The 15,332-nt window shown below is 45.2% G+C and overlaps 2 protein-coding genes across 2 annotated transcripts in view; one reads left to right on the top strand and one right to left on the bottom strand.

The window, feature by feature from the left end:
* LOC120384459 (receptor-interacting serine/threonine-protein kinase 2-like) overlaps positions 1 to 9,624 on the bottom strand; it is a 38,250-nt gene extending 28,626 nt beyond the window's left edge. Inside the window, exons 1-2 of the mRNA XM_039503198.1 lie at positions 9,530 to 9,624; positions 2,411 to 2,587 (exon numbers count right to left, since the gene is read on the bottom strand). The gene's annotated coding sequence lies outside the window, so the exon portion shown is untranslated. The remainder of the gene's footprint in view (positions 1 to 2,410; positions 2,588 to 9,529) is intronic.
* Positions 9,625 to 9,702: 78 nt separating this feature from the next.
* Positions 9,703 to 14,928, top strand: TMEM30B (transmembrane protein 30B). Its single transcript, XM_039503199.1, has one exon. It carries the CDS (start codon positions 9,742 to 9,744, stop codon positions 10,786 to 10,788), a length of 1,047 nt encoding a protein of 348 aa, XP_039359133.1. The 5' UTR covers positions 9,703 to 9,741; the 3' UTR covers positions 10,789 to 14,928.
* The last annotated feature ends 404 nt before the right edge of the window (positions 14,929 to 15,332 follow it).

Here is a 15,332-nt window from a genome sequence, read left to right as displayed (position 1 = left end):
GTTAGACTTACCGGTCTGTAATTGCCGGGATCACCTCTAGAGCCCTTTTTATATATTGGCGTTACATTAGCTATCTTCCAGTCAATGGGCACAGAAGCCAGTTTAAAGGACAGGTTAGGAACCACAGTTAATAGTTCCGCAATTTCACATTTGAGTTCTTTCAGAACTCTTGGGTGAATGCCATCTGGTCCCAGTGACTTGTTACTGTTAAGTTTATCAATTAATTTCAAAACCTCCTCTAGTGACACTTCAATCTGTGACAATTCCTCAGAGTTGTCACCTACAAAGGACGGCTCAGGTTTGGGAATCTCCCTAATATCCTCAGCCATGAAGACTGAAGCAAAGAATTCATTTGGTTTCTCCGCAATGACTTTATCATCTTTAAGTGCTCCTTTTGTATTTTGATCGTCCAGGGGCCCTACTGGTTGTTTAGCAGGCTTCCTGCTTCTGATGTACTTAAAAAACATTTTGTTATTACCTTTTGAATTTTTGGCTAGCTGTTCTTCAAACTCCTTTTTGGCATTTCTTATTACATTTTTACACTTAATTTGGCAGTGTTTATGCTCCTTTCTATTTACCTCACTAGGATTTGACTTCCACTTTTTAAAAGATGCCTTTTTATCTCTCACTGCGTCTTTTACATGGTTGTTAAGCCATGCTGGCTCTTTTTTAGTTCTTTTACTGTGTTTTTTAATTTGGGGTATATATTTAAGTTGGGCCTCTATTATGGTGTCTTTGAAGAGTATCCATGCAGCTTGCAGGGATTTCACTCTAGTCACTGTACCTTTTAATTTCTGTTTAACTAACCTCCTCATTTTTGTATAGTTCCCCTTTCTGAAATTAAATGCCACAGTGTTGGGCTGTTGAGGTGTTCTTCCCACCACAGGAATGTTAAATGTTATTATATTATGGTCACTATTTCCAAGCGGTCCTGTTATAGTTACCTCTTGGACCAGATCCTGCGCTCCACTGAGGACTAAATCGAGAACTGCCTCTCCCCTTGTGGGTTGCTGTACCAGCTGCTCCAAGAAGCAGTCATTTAAAGTATTGAGAAATGTTGTCTCTGCATTTTGTCCTGAGGTGACATGTACCCAGTCAATATGGGGATAATTGAAATCCTCCACTATTATCGAGTTCTTTATTTTGATAGCCTCTCTAATCTCCCTTAGTATTTCATCGTCACTATCAATGTTCTGGTCAGGTGGTCAGTAATAGATCCCTACTGTTATAGTCTTATTAGAGCATGGAATTACTATCCATAGAGATTCTATGGAACATGTGGATTCATTTAAGATTTTTACTTCATGTGATTCTACATTTTCTTTCACATATAGTGCCACTCCCTAAATAAGGTATAATAAGTCAAGGTATATCTTTGCTTAAATAAATGTGTACAGACAGTGTATCCTTCTGGTTAGCAAAAAGAAGCACCACATTTAGTGTAAAGGCTATATTTTGTGAAAATCAGCATGTATTAACAGTTACCAACCACTGAGAATCAGCCTTTCTTTGGGAAAATAATTGCAAATTACAAATGCATAACACTCTAAAAATCGATTATTTAAATCCAGGTTCCCTGCTTGCTGATTTAAATCAGTGGTTTAAATCAGCGATATAAATCTATCCATTCTATCAGGTTCTCTTCCCAGTTCTGCCGCTGAACTGCTTTGTGTCCCTGTTTCCTAACTGTAAGGGATAGGGACTGTTTCTCACTATGTGTATGTATATCACTTAGCACATAGGGGCCCAGATCTTGGCAGGAGTCTCTAGGCATTATTATAACATAAATAATAAAATAATAATAATTTGTGTTTTGTCCTTCTACTTACATCCTCTCCTCTGTCTTCTTTCTCATTGTGTTTCTTTCCTTCTCCCACCATCCTCTCATTTCCTTGCCTTTCTGTTTCTCCTCCTCCTCTCCTGTCTTCCTCATCTGTTTGATTCTCCAGCCCATGCCTCCTTACTCTCTCTTCATTTTGTTTCACACTCAGTCTCTATCTCTCTTCTCCTCTCCACCTCATCCCTTCTCCTCTTTCCCGCCACTTTGTCTATCAAATGCCTTCTCAGAAAGCCTCTGCTGGATTTTTAATGTCTTCTGTACTTTGAACCCGCCATCCCTGTTTTTTTTTTAAATCTCAGAGTAAGGCAGAAATGTATGAAATCAAAGCTAGGGTTTGAGCTACAAAAAGGCATCTGAACACAGCAAATTGTTTTTGGCTTCCTTTTTAAAATGTTTGTAATGTGGAACCCACTTGTAGGGCATTTGCTTATATGAAAGTGGAGTGAAAGTATATACTGAAGCAATTTTCACTCTTATAGTGAAGCTGCTCTCTGCTTATACTGAACTTGACTCCATTAGAATCAAGTTCTGTTGAACTAAGCCTCTGGGAATTTAGCAATTGGTGCCTACCAGATGGGAGTTAAATGCAGCATTCCAAGATCATGACTTTCTCCTCTACTCCGCAGAAAAGATTCAACTACTTGGGATGAACAGGAAGGCAGTTTCACCTTGCTGTCAGTCTTCCTACAGTTGCTGTTTGCTAGCTTGGTTTTCCATGTCCTCTCCCCTGACAGTTGCCACTGCTCTCTGTAGGAAGAAAATACAAGTCTCCATACTTCTGTTGTGGCTAAGGGCATTTTGTATGAGGACGATGAAAAGATATTGGCCAAAAGACAGCAGGTTCATTTCCCAGGCAAGTCCTCTTTTATTATGGCAAAGGTCTGCTTAAAAAGAAATTCAGCCCTGTGCAGAGGGCAGCATAAGGGTTATGCAGCATTGCCAGCTCTTTTAACTTTATCTTGAGTTGTGCAAAATGTGGTGTGTTTTTAAAGCCCCAGCTTCTGGAGTCAGGAGATTATATGAGAATCTCAGTTTTCATTTAGGAAAAAATCATGTAAAAAGCCTGAAAATGTAAAGTACATGCATACCTTAAAGGCTCAGAAACGAGAAGGTACCTAAAAAGAACCCAACATTTATTTACCTTTTTTACAGTCTCATGATTTTTAAACGAATCTCAAGATTATTTTGGGGCCAGATTTTTGAATAAATGGGATTGGCAATACCACCTGTAAATGGGATTCAAGTGGCAATAATACCCACGACTTATATAACACTTTTCAATAGTAGAACTCAAATCACTTTACAAAGGAGGTAAGTATCATTATCCCCATTTTAAAAATAGGGAAACGGAGAGACACTGAGAGGTGAAGTGACTTGTCTCAGGTTACCCACAGGCAAACCAGGAATAGAATCAAGGTCCTGAATCCCAGGCCACTGCTCTACCCACTAAGACGTGGTGCTTTTCTTTTTCCTTATGGTGGCTCTCTGCACAGCAGTGAATTCAATGGAGTTTTATTTGAAAACACAACACATTCATAAGAGAGTTCTATCCTATAATTAAAAAATAGCCAGACTATTTATTTTTAATACTGTACAATACTGCTATAAACAGTAAGTAGTGCAATTGTCTTTCCAGGGTAAGTCTTTGTATTCTAGCTTTCATCCCAGACTGACTTTTACAGCCCAGTTATAGCCACTTAAACACAGAGGTCAGCAGCAAAAACACTGAGACTTTTAACTAGAGAACTGAACTGGACTCTTATAACAACTGCTTCTTTTCAAACATACACTAATTTTCCTTAAAAAAACAAAACAAAAAAAACAATATTTGAATTGAGTGAACTATATGGGAGTAAGAGGAAGTCACAGGATCTGGACTTTGCCCTGCTATTTTGTTAGCAGGAAGTAACACTGGAACATGATTACTGTTATTTCATGAAGCATGTTCTACTAAATTCCTTCTTTGTACTGCAAGATTAGTCAATATGGGAAAACACAGGGGTTTACGTGTTCCTGGAAATGACATATACAGACATGCCCCCCACTTCTTCCAAAATTTTGGTGATAAACTCTGGAAAAAAGAAAACAAACCTTTAAAAATTATACAAGTGATTTGGTAACCACTGAAACAGCAAAATGCACCTTAATTGACAGCTTCTAGTGCCCACCAGGATATGTGAACGCAGTACTCACTAGTACGTATAGGGCCCATAATGTGCATGAGTGGCAGCTGGCAGTGTGTACCCATCAGAGTGAATGACTATGGGAGCTGGAAATCTTTTTTTTACCATGAAGTAGTCTGGGAGATATTTTAAATTGTTTTTTTATTTGACAATCAGTGTCCCTAATTTGGTTTTGTTCTAAAAGGGGTTACCTTAACTTAGAAATATAACAGAGTTACTATCATGACCAAATTGCTGATTCTTGGCAAAAGATCTATGTCTTTTTTATTACTGGAAGAAAGAACACAGGGCAAGGGACCACAAGAACAAATGGGAAGAACCGTAATTCAGAGAGGATGTCAGGTGTGTCTGTTTTGTTGCTTCTCTAAAGCCTTATCTACAGCAGGGAATTTTTACCAAAAAATCCCCATTGTAAATACACAGGTGTAGACAGGATTTAATGTAGATGTCTCTCTGGCATTAGTGATATGGTGCTGAAAAAGGCTGCTGGAGTCAGAAAGCTGTCTATACTGAGTTCCTGCCTTTGCAAATGCTACTGTCACAATCAAGTGCAGTGTAGTAACAGCTTGAGAGAGAAAGTGTAAATGTAATAGCAACAGGAGCTAAATTGTCTATGTACTCTCTTTCAGCAATAAAAAGACATAGACCTTTTGTTTAATGAACTTGTGCCTGTACACGCTAGACCACCAATAAACATACTGCAAGGTCACGAACCGGAGTTTTGTAGCTACCTAAGAGCATGTCTACACAACAATTACATCTGTGTCAGGGGACCCCTCAACCCAGTTACAGCACAGTTCAAAAAATTGTAACGAGAGGCGACTTTAACTGTTTCATAACATGGGCTGCAGACTATCAGTTTCCCCTCTGGGCATGTCAGAGACCACCTTAACCTTTCTAATAGACACAAGTCACACGGCAAGCTGCTGCACATAGGCACCAGGTATATTACCAGCTGCCACCCCCCCATTCACTCCCCTCTCCCTCCCCACAACACTCTAAACATACTACCAGATGCTATGATCAACATCCCCCATGGATAACAGGTATGTGAATTACTTGCACATAAATCCTTATGAGTATTTGATGCTGCTAAGTTGCACCCACATGATTGAACAGACATTAGGCCCACTGCTAGCTCCTGTGCTCAGGTGTCCTGATGAGGCATTAACTAGGATATGTCCAAGTTTTACACCCTTATAGAACACGGTTAAGGTTCCATCTGTACTATAAATTGGAAATGCTTTGTAACCTTATCATTTGATTTGATGGTAACTATAGTGTTTGATAGTAGCTGGTGAGTCCCAGAAGCTAGTTGTATGAAGCTTGAAGTGCTGGCATCTAATTTGTTTAAACCTTTTTCCCCACTCAGCATGTGAAACATTCCTAGCTGTGAAAAAGTGGAATGGGTTTCTATTAAGCATGTTTTTTCACCCTGAACAGCCTTGCTTTGCAGGTAGAGAAACAAACATTTCTTTTGTATACAATAACATCACTGAAACAATAGCTCCCTCAGTAAAAAATTAAGCTATTTTTCCAGATTTGGAAACTAGTAGTAGCAGTCTCATTTTATCCATTGCCAGTCATGCCTCATATTTTCCTGGTTGAATGTTGGTAATTTTAGAAACAAACATGCCTAATGTTTCTAATTAACAAAAAACATACAATGCCTTTGACATCGTTAGTTGTTAAGGTGTTAAAATACTGGAATTGTGTTTCTATCAGGGTTCCTTATCTAGCTACTTGTGGATTCCCCTTAACTGTTTGCAATATGAGCAGTGCATTCTCAGAGAGTAGTGCCCAAACCTGAAAAACACCTTTTTTGAGCCTTGCATAAAGTCAGCCCTGGATAATCAATATTTGAGTTTGAATGACCTAAGTATTAAGGCAGCAGGCTGTGCTATGTTTGCAGATAGCGAGCTGGGCTGTCCCACCATGCTGTGCTGGGGTGTGTGTATAGATTCTGGGCTGGACTATTTATAGTCAAGTATCAGAGGGGTAGCCGTATTAGTCTGGATCTGTAAAAAGCGACAAAGAGTCCGGTGGCACCTTACAGACTAAGAGACGTATTGGAGCATAAGCTTTTGTGGGTGAATACCCACTTTGTCAGTTTGCTATATGTTGTGTGTGTATGCATAGATACTATGCTGGGCTGACCAGATGCCATGCTGGGTGTATATGTATTTGTGTATATTGTGCTAGGCTGAATTGCGTGTGTGTAGGTTCTGCATTAGGTTGTTTACATATAATACATATTCTGTGCGTAGATGCTTTGCTGGCTACATGTAGATACTGCATCAGGATGGGCTCTATGCGTTTGTGTGTCTGTATTCTGCAGGACTCTGCATGTTTGTAGATACACTGCAGGACTGCATGTGTGTGTGTACAGAAGGTCTACAGGGCTGGTCTGGGTTGTGTGTGTATCTTTATGTTCTGTGCAGAGATGATTGGCTTGGCTGGGCTGGGGTGTGTGTGGATGGCCTGCAGAACTGGGCTGCGGTGTGTGTATCTTATGTTCTGTGTGTGTATAGATTTAGTCCTGAGGGCATTCGGCGCAAAAAAATTAAAAATTCTGCACCACAATAATAAAAATTCTGCACACAATATTTTAAAATTTTGCAAATTTCTGCAAATTGTATTTGTCAAATAAATGTGAAGGTTCCAACCAGGCATTGGGGAGCACAGGCCACTGGCTGTACAGAGGTGGGAGATCCCTGTGCTGCTCCCCCCCGGGGAAACAGACTCAGCAGTGAGGCAGCACCCAACTCTGACACAGCACAAAGACTGGGCCTGCCCCAGAAACACCCAAAGCCCTGCCCCTCTGTGCCAGGTGCACCAGGTGTGGGTAGGAAGGCTCAGCCCGGCAGGATGCAAGTGTGAAAGGGCTTTGTGTGGGGGGATACAGGTGTGGGTTGAGATGGTTGTGTGTGGGGCAATCTGGGTGCGTGTGGCTCAGTGGGGGATCAGGGTACAGGGGGATCTGGATACACAGGGGCTTGTTGGGGGTTCTGGGTGCAATGATAATGGTACTCTGTGGGGAGGGGTCCAGATGAAGGTGGTTTGGGCTCACCAGGAGGGGTCTGGGGGGGATAGAGCTCAGTAAGGGGGTCTGGGTATGGGGGGGCTCAGTGAGGGGACCAGATGCTGGGGGAACGGGGCTCAAAGGGGTGGGGATCCAGGTATGGGTGGCTTGTCAAGGTAGTCCGGGTGCAGTGGGAGTGAGGCTCATCGAGGGGGGGTTCTGAGTGTGTGGGGGAGTGAGGATCAGTGGGAGGGTCTTGGTATGAGGGAGTCTGGACATAGGGGATGGGCAGTTGGGGGAGCAGCTCCCTGTACAGAGATCTTTCCCCCTGCAGCTGAGGAGCGATGGTTGAAGGAAGTGTGTCCGGGGATGAGAGGGGAGTTTGCAGAGCTTCCTGCAGCTGGGGAAGAAATGTGAGGTGTGTCTGACCCGGCCCCAGATGCCATGCAAGGGAAGAGGAAGTCCCATGCTCCCCAGCCCAGCTGGGACTAGCAGCTGAGCCCAGTACAGGGTAGGAGCCACCCTCCATGTCTTCCCCAGGCCCACCCCCCTACCCCACAGTGATTTACCTCTCTGCCCACTGCCCTGGGCACCCGAAACATACCGCTGGGGAGGGTTGCATGACCGCTCTTATGGCTTCCCTTTGCTTCCCCATCAGAAAGTCATTTTTCTGCAGGGAAGCAAAGAAATCTGCGGGGGACATAAATTTTGCACATGCACAGTGGCACAGAATTCCCCCAGGAGTAATAGATGCAGGGTGGGGATGTGTGTGTTGATAACACTGATTTGTGGTTGCACTCGATTTCCTGGTGTTGTTAACCAAATTAAAGCAGGGCCGCTCAGAGGATTCAGGGGGCCTGGGGGCCTCAGCGGTGGGGAGCCCCCGCTTCGGTGGTAATTCGGCAGCAGGGGCTCCTTCTGCTCCAGGACCCGACACCGAAGTGCCCTGAAGACCCGCGGCGGGGGTCCCCTGCCGCCGAAGACCCGGAGTGGAAGAAGCTCCAGGGGCCTGGGCGCCACGAGAGTTTTCCGGGGCCACCGGAGCAAGTGAAGGACCCCGCTCTGGGGGCCCAAAAAAACTCTCATGGGGGCCCCTGTGGAGCCCAGGGAAAATTGCCCTGCACTTGCCCCCCCCAGGGCGGCCCTGAATTAAAGTGGGTACAGGTTTGCTCTTCATTCACAAGAAGAAGTTTGGCTGGGCAGGAGGCTGGGACCAAGCCCTCCCTTGGGCTCTATGAGCCCCTGCCCTTGGGGCGTGTATGTGTGCTTGAGGGCTGGGCTGTATGGGATGCTGCTGTGGGGAGTGTTGTGGAAGAGGTGAGCTCTCCCCACCCTGTCCGGACCCTGCTCAGAGGGGCTTGAGGGGTGGCTATTCCAGAGAGCTGGGCTGTATGGGACCCTGCCAAGAGGGGCACTGTCGAAGAGCTTAGCTCTCCCTGGACTGTGTCTGGGGGATGGGGGCTAGGCCAGAGAGCTCTCCTCAGGCTGTATGGTACCATGCTCAGGGGAATGATGCCAAGATCCAGGCTCTCCCTGGGTCGTATGGGACCTTGCCCTGGGGACGCTGTCAAAGAGCCAAGCTCTCCCCTGGACTATCCTGGACCCTGCCTGGGAATGGGGCACAGGGTGGCTATGCCGGGATCTCCCTGGGCTGTATGGGACCCTTCCTGGAGAAACGATGCCAGAGAACTGGGCTCTCCCAGGGCTGTACAGGACCCTGCCTGGTGGTGGGGGCAATGACAGGGATCAGGGCTCTCTCTGGGATTGTATGGGGCCCTGCCCGGTGGTGGGGCAGTGACAGAGATCGGGGCTCTCTCTGGGGTTGTATGGGGCCCTACCTAGAGGGCAATGCCAGAGATCAGGGCTGTATGGGGCTCTGCCCGGTGGTGGGGGCAATGACAGGGATTGGGGCTCTCTCTGGGGTTGTATGGGGCCCTGCCCGGTGATGGGGGCAATGACAAGGAACGGGGCTCTCTCTGGGGATGTATGGGGCCCTACCTGGGGGCGGTGCTAGAGATCAGGGCTGTATGGGGCTCTGCCCAGTGGTGGGGGCAATGACAGGGGATCGGGGCTCTCTCTGGGGTTGTATGGGGCCCTGCCCGGTGGTGGGGCAATGACAGAGATCGGGGCTCTCTCTGGGGATGTATGGGGCCCTACCTGGGGGCGGTGCCAGAGATCAGGGCTGTATGGGGCCCTGCCCGGTGGTGGGGGCAATGACAGGGATCGGGGCTCTCTCTGGGGCTACATGCGGCCCTGCCCAGTGGTGGGGGCAGTGACGGGGGATCAGGGTTCTCTTTGGGGTTGTATGGGGCCCTGCCCGGTGGTGGGGCAATGACAGGGATCGGGGCTCTCTCTGGGGTTGTATGGGGCCCTGCCCGGTGGTGGGGGCAGTGACAGGGGATCGGGGCTCTCTCTGGGGTTGTATGGAGCCCTGCCCGGTGGTAGGGGCAGTGACAGGAATCGGGGCTCTCTCGGGGGCCCTACCTGGGGACGGTGTCACGGACCGAGCTCTCCCCAGGCTGCCTATGGCCCTGCTGGGAGGGGGCAGCCGGCGCTGCCGGGGAGCCGGGCTGCCTGGGGCCCTTGCCCGGGCGGGGCCGGATGCGGGCTGGCGGCACCGCCCCTCACCTGGCCGGCGCAGGCGGGGCGGGCTCGCTCTGAGGCGGGCCGGGGCGCTTCAGCGGAGCGCGGGCACCATGGCGGGCGCGGAGCCGGCCGCCCGGAACAAGCCGGACAACACGGCCTTCACCCAGCAGCGCCTCCCGGCCTGGCAGCCGCTGCTGTCGGCGGGCACGGCGCTGCCGCTCTTCTTCTGCGCGGGCCTGGCCTGCCTGGCGCTGGGGCTGGGGCTGCACTTCTCCTCGGACACCATCCGCGAGCTGGAGCTCGACTACACCGGGGCGCCGGGCAGCGGCCACAACTGCTCCCGCTGCGCCAACGCCAGCCTGGCCGGGGCCGGGGGCTGCACCTGCTCGGTGCGCTTCGAGCTGCCCGAGCGCTTCCCGGGGCCCGTGTGCCTCTACTACCAGCTCTCCAACTACTACCAGAACCACCGGCGCTACAGCGTCTCCCGCGACGACCTGCAGCTCAGCGGGGACGCCTCGGGGCTGAGCAACCCGGCCACGGAGTGCAGCCCCTTCCGCACGGACCCCCAGGGCATCCCCATCGCCCCCTGCGGGGCCATCGCCAACAGCCTCTTCAATGACACCTTCGCCCTCTACCACCTGGCCAACGGCACCTTCTACCCCGTGCCCCTGGACAACCGAGGCATCTCCTGGTGGACCGACTCCAACATCAAGTTCAGCAACCCCGAACTCATCAATGGCAGCCTGGAGGCCGCCTTCAAGGGCACAACCAAGCCTCCCAACTGGCCCCATGCTGCCTACATGCTGGACGAGGGCAACCTCAACAATACCGGCTTCATCAACGAGGACTTCATCGTGTGGATGCGCACCGCGGCTCTGCCTACCTTCCGCAAGCTCTACCGCCGCGTGCGTGAGGGCAACTTCTCCTCTGGCCTGCCCCAAGGCACCTACCGCCTCGACATCACCTACAACTACCCCGTCCTCTCCTTCCAGGGCACCAAGAAGGTCATCTTCAGCACTGTTTCCTGGATGGGTGGCAAGAACCCCTTCCTGGGCATTGTCTACCTGATCTTCGGCTCCGCCTGCATCCTCACTGGCTTTGTCATGCTGGCTGTGCATATTAAGTTCCAGAAACAAAACCAGATGGATGTGGAATAGAGAGATGAAGTCCAAATGTCATCAAACTTCGGATCTGAAGCTCAACTTCCTCCAAACTTTGCTGCTAGCATCCGGGCCTTATCCTTCTCTTTCACTGTTATAATTCTGATCTCAATGGGTTTGCTGTCAACTCTCACCAGTGTAAGTGAGAGCAGAATTGGGCCTTCCATGTCTGTAATGGGCTGAATGAAAACCTCCTTCTCCTTGCCACAAAACTATGGGAAAGTTCAAATCTGATTAAAACTTTACAGCTCCAACTTATTCAGACTGAGCATCACTTGGTGTATTTATCTGTGCACCTAAAGGATCACTGTCAGATTTTCTTTTTGCCCAACACAATTACCAATGTTTTTAATGACACCACAAACTTTTTTTTTTAACAGTGGAAGAATTTTAACCTGTTTTTCTTCTTCTATCCTTTTCCTCTGGGTTTAACTTCTGTTTTTCTAGCCGCTTTCTACCAATGAAAGTGAAGCTTGCTAGTCTCTGTTTATTGATAGATTGTAGTCAATTGCATATTCAGGTTACCATGCATTAGCACAATGGCCTGCTGTTTGAATTGCAAACTTTGAAGTGGATTGTCTTTAAAATCTAATAGTATCATTTAATAATCTTAACATTTCCATTAGGTCTGACAGGATTTTCACTGGACCTGTATTTGGGGCCTAAGTTATTGGTGCCTTTTTCTTTAAAGTTGTAAAAGGGACATTGGGCAATAGCTTAGCAAGACCAAAGATCTATAAGAGATAATTTTCACAGTGATGAGTGCTACCATATTGCTTGAGCCCAAGGTGTAAAACACTCCCATAAAGAAGCATCATTCTGCTGGTGGTTGATTTGCAATTAGTAGATGCTTGTGGCTAACAATCCAATTGTCATCTGTTGTCATTTTAAATTTTTTTTTTTTTTTTTTTTTTTTTACTTTTTGGAGAGTAGGAATGTATACTAGTCCTTTATTGAAATGGAAAAAATTGAACTGGAGCTGTCCAAAAGGATAAACTTTAAGGTTGATATTAATCCTTCATGAGAGACTATCTTGTGAGATACCAGCTGGGTAAATTGTAACAGTGATCCAAAACCATTTATCTTCCCTCTTTCCTTCCTCTCACTTGGGATCATGCTGGTAGCTGCAGAGAGAGTAGCCCCTCCCCTGTATACAAGTGACTTTACCTGTAAGCATCTTTTGAACAAAATTGACTAGTGTTGGTGGACTCCACTTAATTTCACTTATCAAGCACTTATGGCAAAAGGCTCCTTTCTTTCTCTGCTATAGATTTATCTTCCATTAAAAAGGGTGGGAGGATCTTACCTCGTCTATATGTCCTTTTTCTAAAAGATATTGCTAAGAATGGCATTAAATAACTTTTGAGACTAGAAACACCTCTTATATGGCAATAAAAATTGGTCATCCAACTTGCTTATCTAAAATGTATAGTATATAAAATAACTTCATAATTTTTTCAACCAAAACATACCCAATCATGTATTCAAAAACAGTGACCCCAGCTAGGAGAATAGTCAGAGTTCTCAAATATGTATTTTCTTGAATGTTTATATTTTGTTTCTGTCCTGTGAGGGTTTTTTCCACCTCTTAAAGAGCTGAGCTGACAAGAAGTTAAAGTGATGGTAGCCTTAGGGAACCATCACTTGATAGTGGTTGCTTATGAGAGGTACTCTGGTTAGCCCTGTTTAGGATTCCTTATTAGATGTCTGATTGCCTGTGGCATGTAGATCTCTAATTCACAATGTAACTGCTCCCCTTCTCACATCTATGTATATTTGAAGTCTTTGGGCAAGTGTGGAACTTCTTAATTTTTCAAGTTGGGTGATTCTTACTCCAGAAAAGTTTCTTCAAACTGAATTATAAATGCAGGCTTATTACGACTTCAGAAGCAGTGTCTTTTATACCAGTGCTGTGAACTACATGTCAATTGAAACGTGAAAAGTTATGTAAAGCCTTAACCAAATTGCCTTTAGTTCTTTGATAATGCTTTGAAGTACACAAGTAATTGTCTGTCTGAGAAATGACTTTGCATATTAAATGAACTTTTTTTCCCCCCAAGCTCCCAGTGGGACTGGCTCTGTGGAATGCTGCAAGTGCAAGAAAAGACCTTCATATGAACAAATATAATAGCAGTGTGTTCAGCCTATGGCCCAAATTCTGCTCTGTTCAACCCACACAAATACCACTGAGGTTGCAAAGGTGTAAATGAGGGCAAATCTTGTCCTTTCAGTTTGAAAAATATATTTGCCCTGCAGTCTGATTTATCTGGGAAGTAGTCTGTAGGATGCGAATATATGTAATTCTTTATACTAACTGTTAGGAATGTTAGCTGTCTGGATTGTGAAATGGGTGCATCACCCCACAAACTGGTAATGCTGCCGGTTCTGCTAGTATCTCTTTAGCTTAATAATTGAAGTGGATCTTCTGGAAGCCAACTTTGAGTGGAAAGGGCAAGCTCAACTTCAGTAGAGACAGTGTAGGGCTTTTTGTGGAAAGAACTCAACTACCTAAACCTGCTGTAGTCCATATGCCTTCCAGAAACATTCACAAAGTACAGGCCAGCTGAGCAAACCTGCCTGGAGAGGTGGTGACTAGATTATGCAAGCAGATGAAATGGAGGAAGACTTCATTGTAGACTGGAGGCATGATTCTTCTTTCACTTACCCTGGTGTGCATAACTTCATTGAATCCAGGGAGTTCTTCTCTGATGTAACCAACATAAATTAGAGGAGAATCAGAACCTCGCTGATTTATGGGAGGCTATTCTGCATAATTTTCAGTAACTGTTACTTCTCCATATTTTGTTTCTTCTGTATAGAAGACTTCCTCATTAAAGTATGTGTAGATTTTAGTCCTATATTATATATCTTTCCCAGCATTTTAACTGCAGAGTAAAGAAATACTTTTATTTCCCATTATCACCTGATGGATCCCTTCTAGTCTAAAGCAACTGGGGGTGACCCCCCTTTCTCCTCTCTCCCCAGTCCATTTTGATAACTTTACCTGATTCCTCTATTAATAAACAGCTCATTTCCCCCGTTGAAGGCATAGTTAAGAATTTGACAACATGAATGAATATTGAATTACTCTCTAGAAAGAACCCCAGTCTTCATAAACTTGTTTAAGGTAAAAGGAGTTTATGGGGAGACTGTAATTTTATTCATAGAATGCTTGGGAGCAGTCAAGGTCCCAATTACTTAAAAAATAAATACATAAAGCCAGGATTACTTATTCTGTATGGCTGCCAGCAGGTGAACTTGTAAAGAATCCTTGAGACAGTTTTACTGGGTGGGGGTTTTGATCAAAGCTTATAATTAACATTTATGATGCACAATAAAAGGACAATTAAACAATGCTTAATGTATGTCTTGGAATCCCATAAGGCTTTTCTTCTGTAGTAATGATAACAATTTTGTATTCACTTACAAATCCACTCATACTGGTAAATCAGGAAGACAAAGCCTTTCAAAGTGGAACACAATCTAGGTGAGCTTTGGTTCTTATTGGTATTCTGTTTGAAATTTAGTAGCCTTATTTCTTGTACCTGTAATTTTGTGAGCAAAAGTAACTGCAGCAATGGTTTGTTTATCCACCTATCTGATTGCCCCAGAATATTAAGTAATTACAGTTGCAAAATTGTGCCCACAGTTACTTTTCAAGTGCAAAAAAAGGTAATCTGGGTTTTAAAAACGGAACTGATTTTTTTTTAAAGAAAATGAACTACAATGTTCCAGTTACAGTTGTGTTAATCCCAAATTTGTGTTGATAACACAGATTGGGATTGGATTTTTAGCACAGCAATAGGTTGACTTTTTTTTTTTTTTTAAGATCTTAATTAAAATCAAAACAAATTTTATTTGGAGTGTTTTAAAGTCCTCCATTAGAACAAGAAGATTTTCTTTCTGTCATTTTAAATTCTTTACTAAAATATTAATTCTGTTTAGTGGGACAATTCAACACGTCGTCTGGGATTAACTCAACTTTATTTTGAAGTTCACTTCAAAGGGTCCGTGGTCAAAATAACCATATTCACTTGCAATACTATAAAATCTGAAAATCTAGCTATCCTGTTTATTCTTTTTCTACTTCAGGGTTTGGACAGTGTAACTAGGCTCATAAATTTCACTTGTGCTTTATAGTTGCTTTCTAGTCAAATCCTTTCTAGGTTTTATGCAATAACACAAAGCTGTTTGTTAATCTCCAGGTCATAAACTTGCAGAGGGATATTTCAGTAGGGGGAAATTAGTTTTTGTTTCTAATTTCCCCCTGCTGTTACTCACACCTTCTTGTCAACTGTTTGAAATGGATAGGGTGACCAGATGTCTCAGTTTTATAGGGACAGTCCCAATTTTTGGGTCTTTTTCTTATATAGGCTCCTATTACCCCCCACCCTGCCCCAATTTTTTACACTTGCTGTCTGGTCACCCTAGAAATGGGCCACCCTGATTACCACTACAAAAGTGATTTTTTTCCTCCTGTTGATAATAGCCCACTTTAATTGAATTGTTTCATTAGAACTGACCCCCCACTTGGTAAGGCA

The sequence above is a fragment of the Mauremys reevesii genome, linkage group 16, assembly GCF_016161935.1.
Source record: "Mauremys reevesii isolate NIE-2019 linkage group 16, ASM1616193v1, whole genome shotgun sequence".
In the NCBI taxonomy this organism is placed as follows: Eukaryota; Metazoa; Chordata; order Testudines; family Geoemydidae; genus Mauremys; species Mauremys reevesii.
This window is presented reverse-complemented; position numbering and strand designations above follow the sequence as displayed.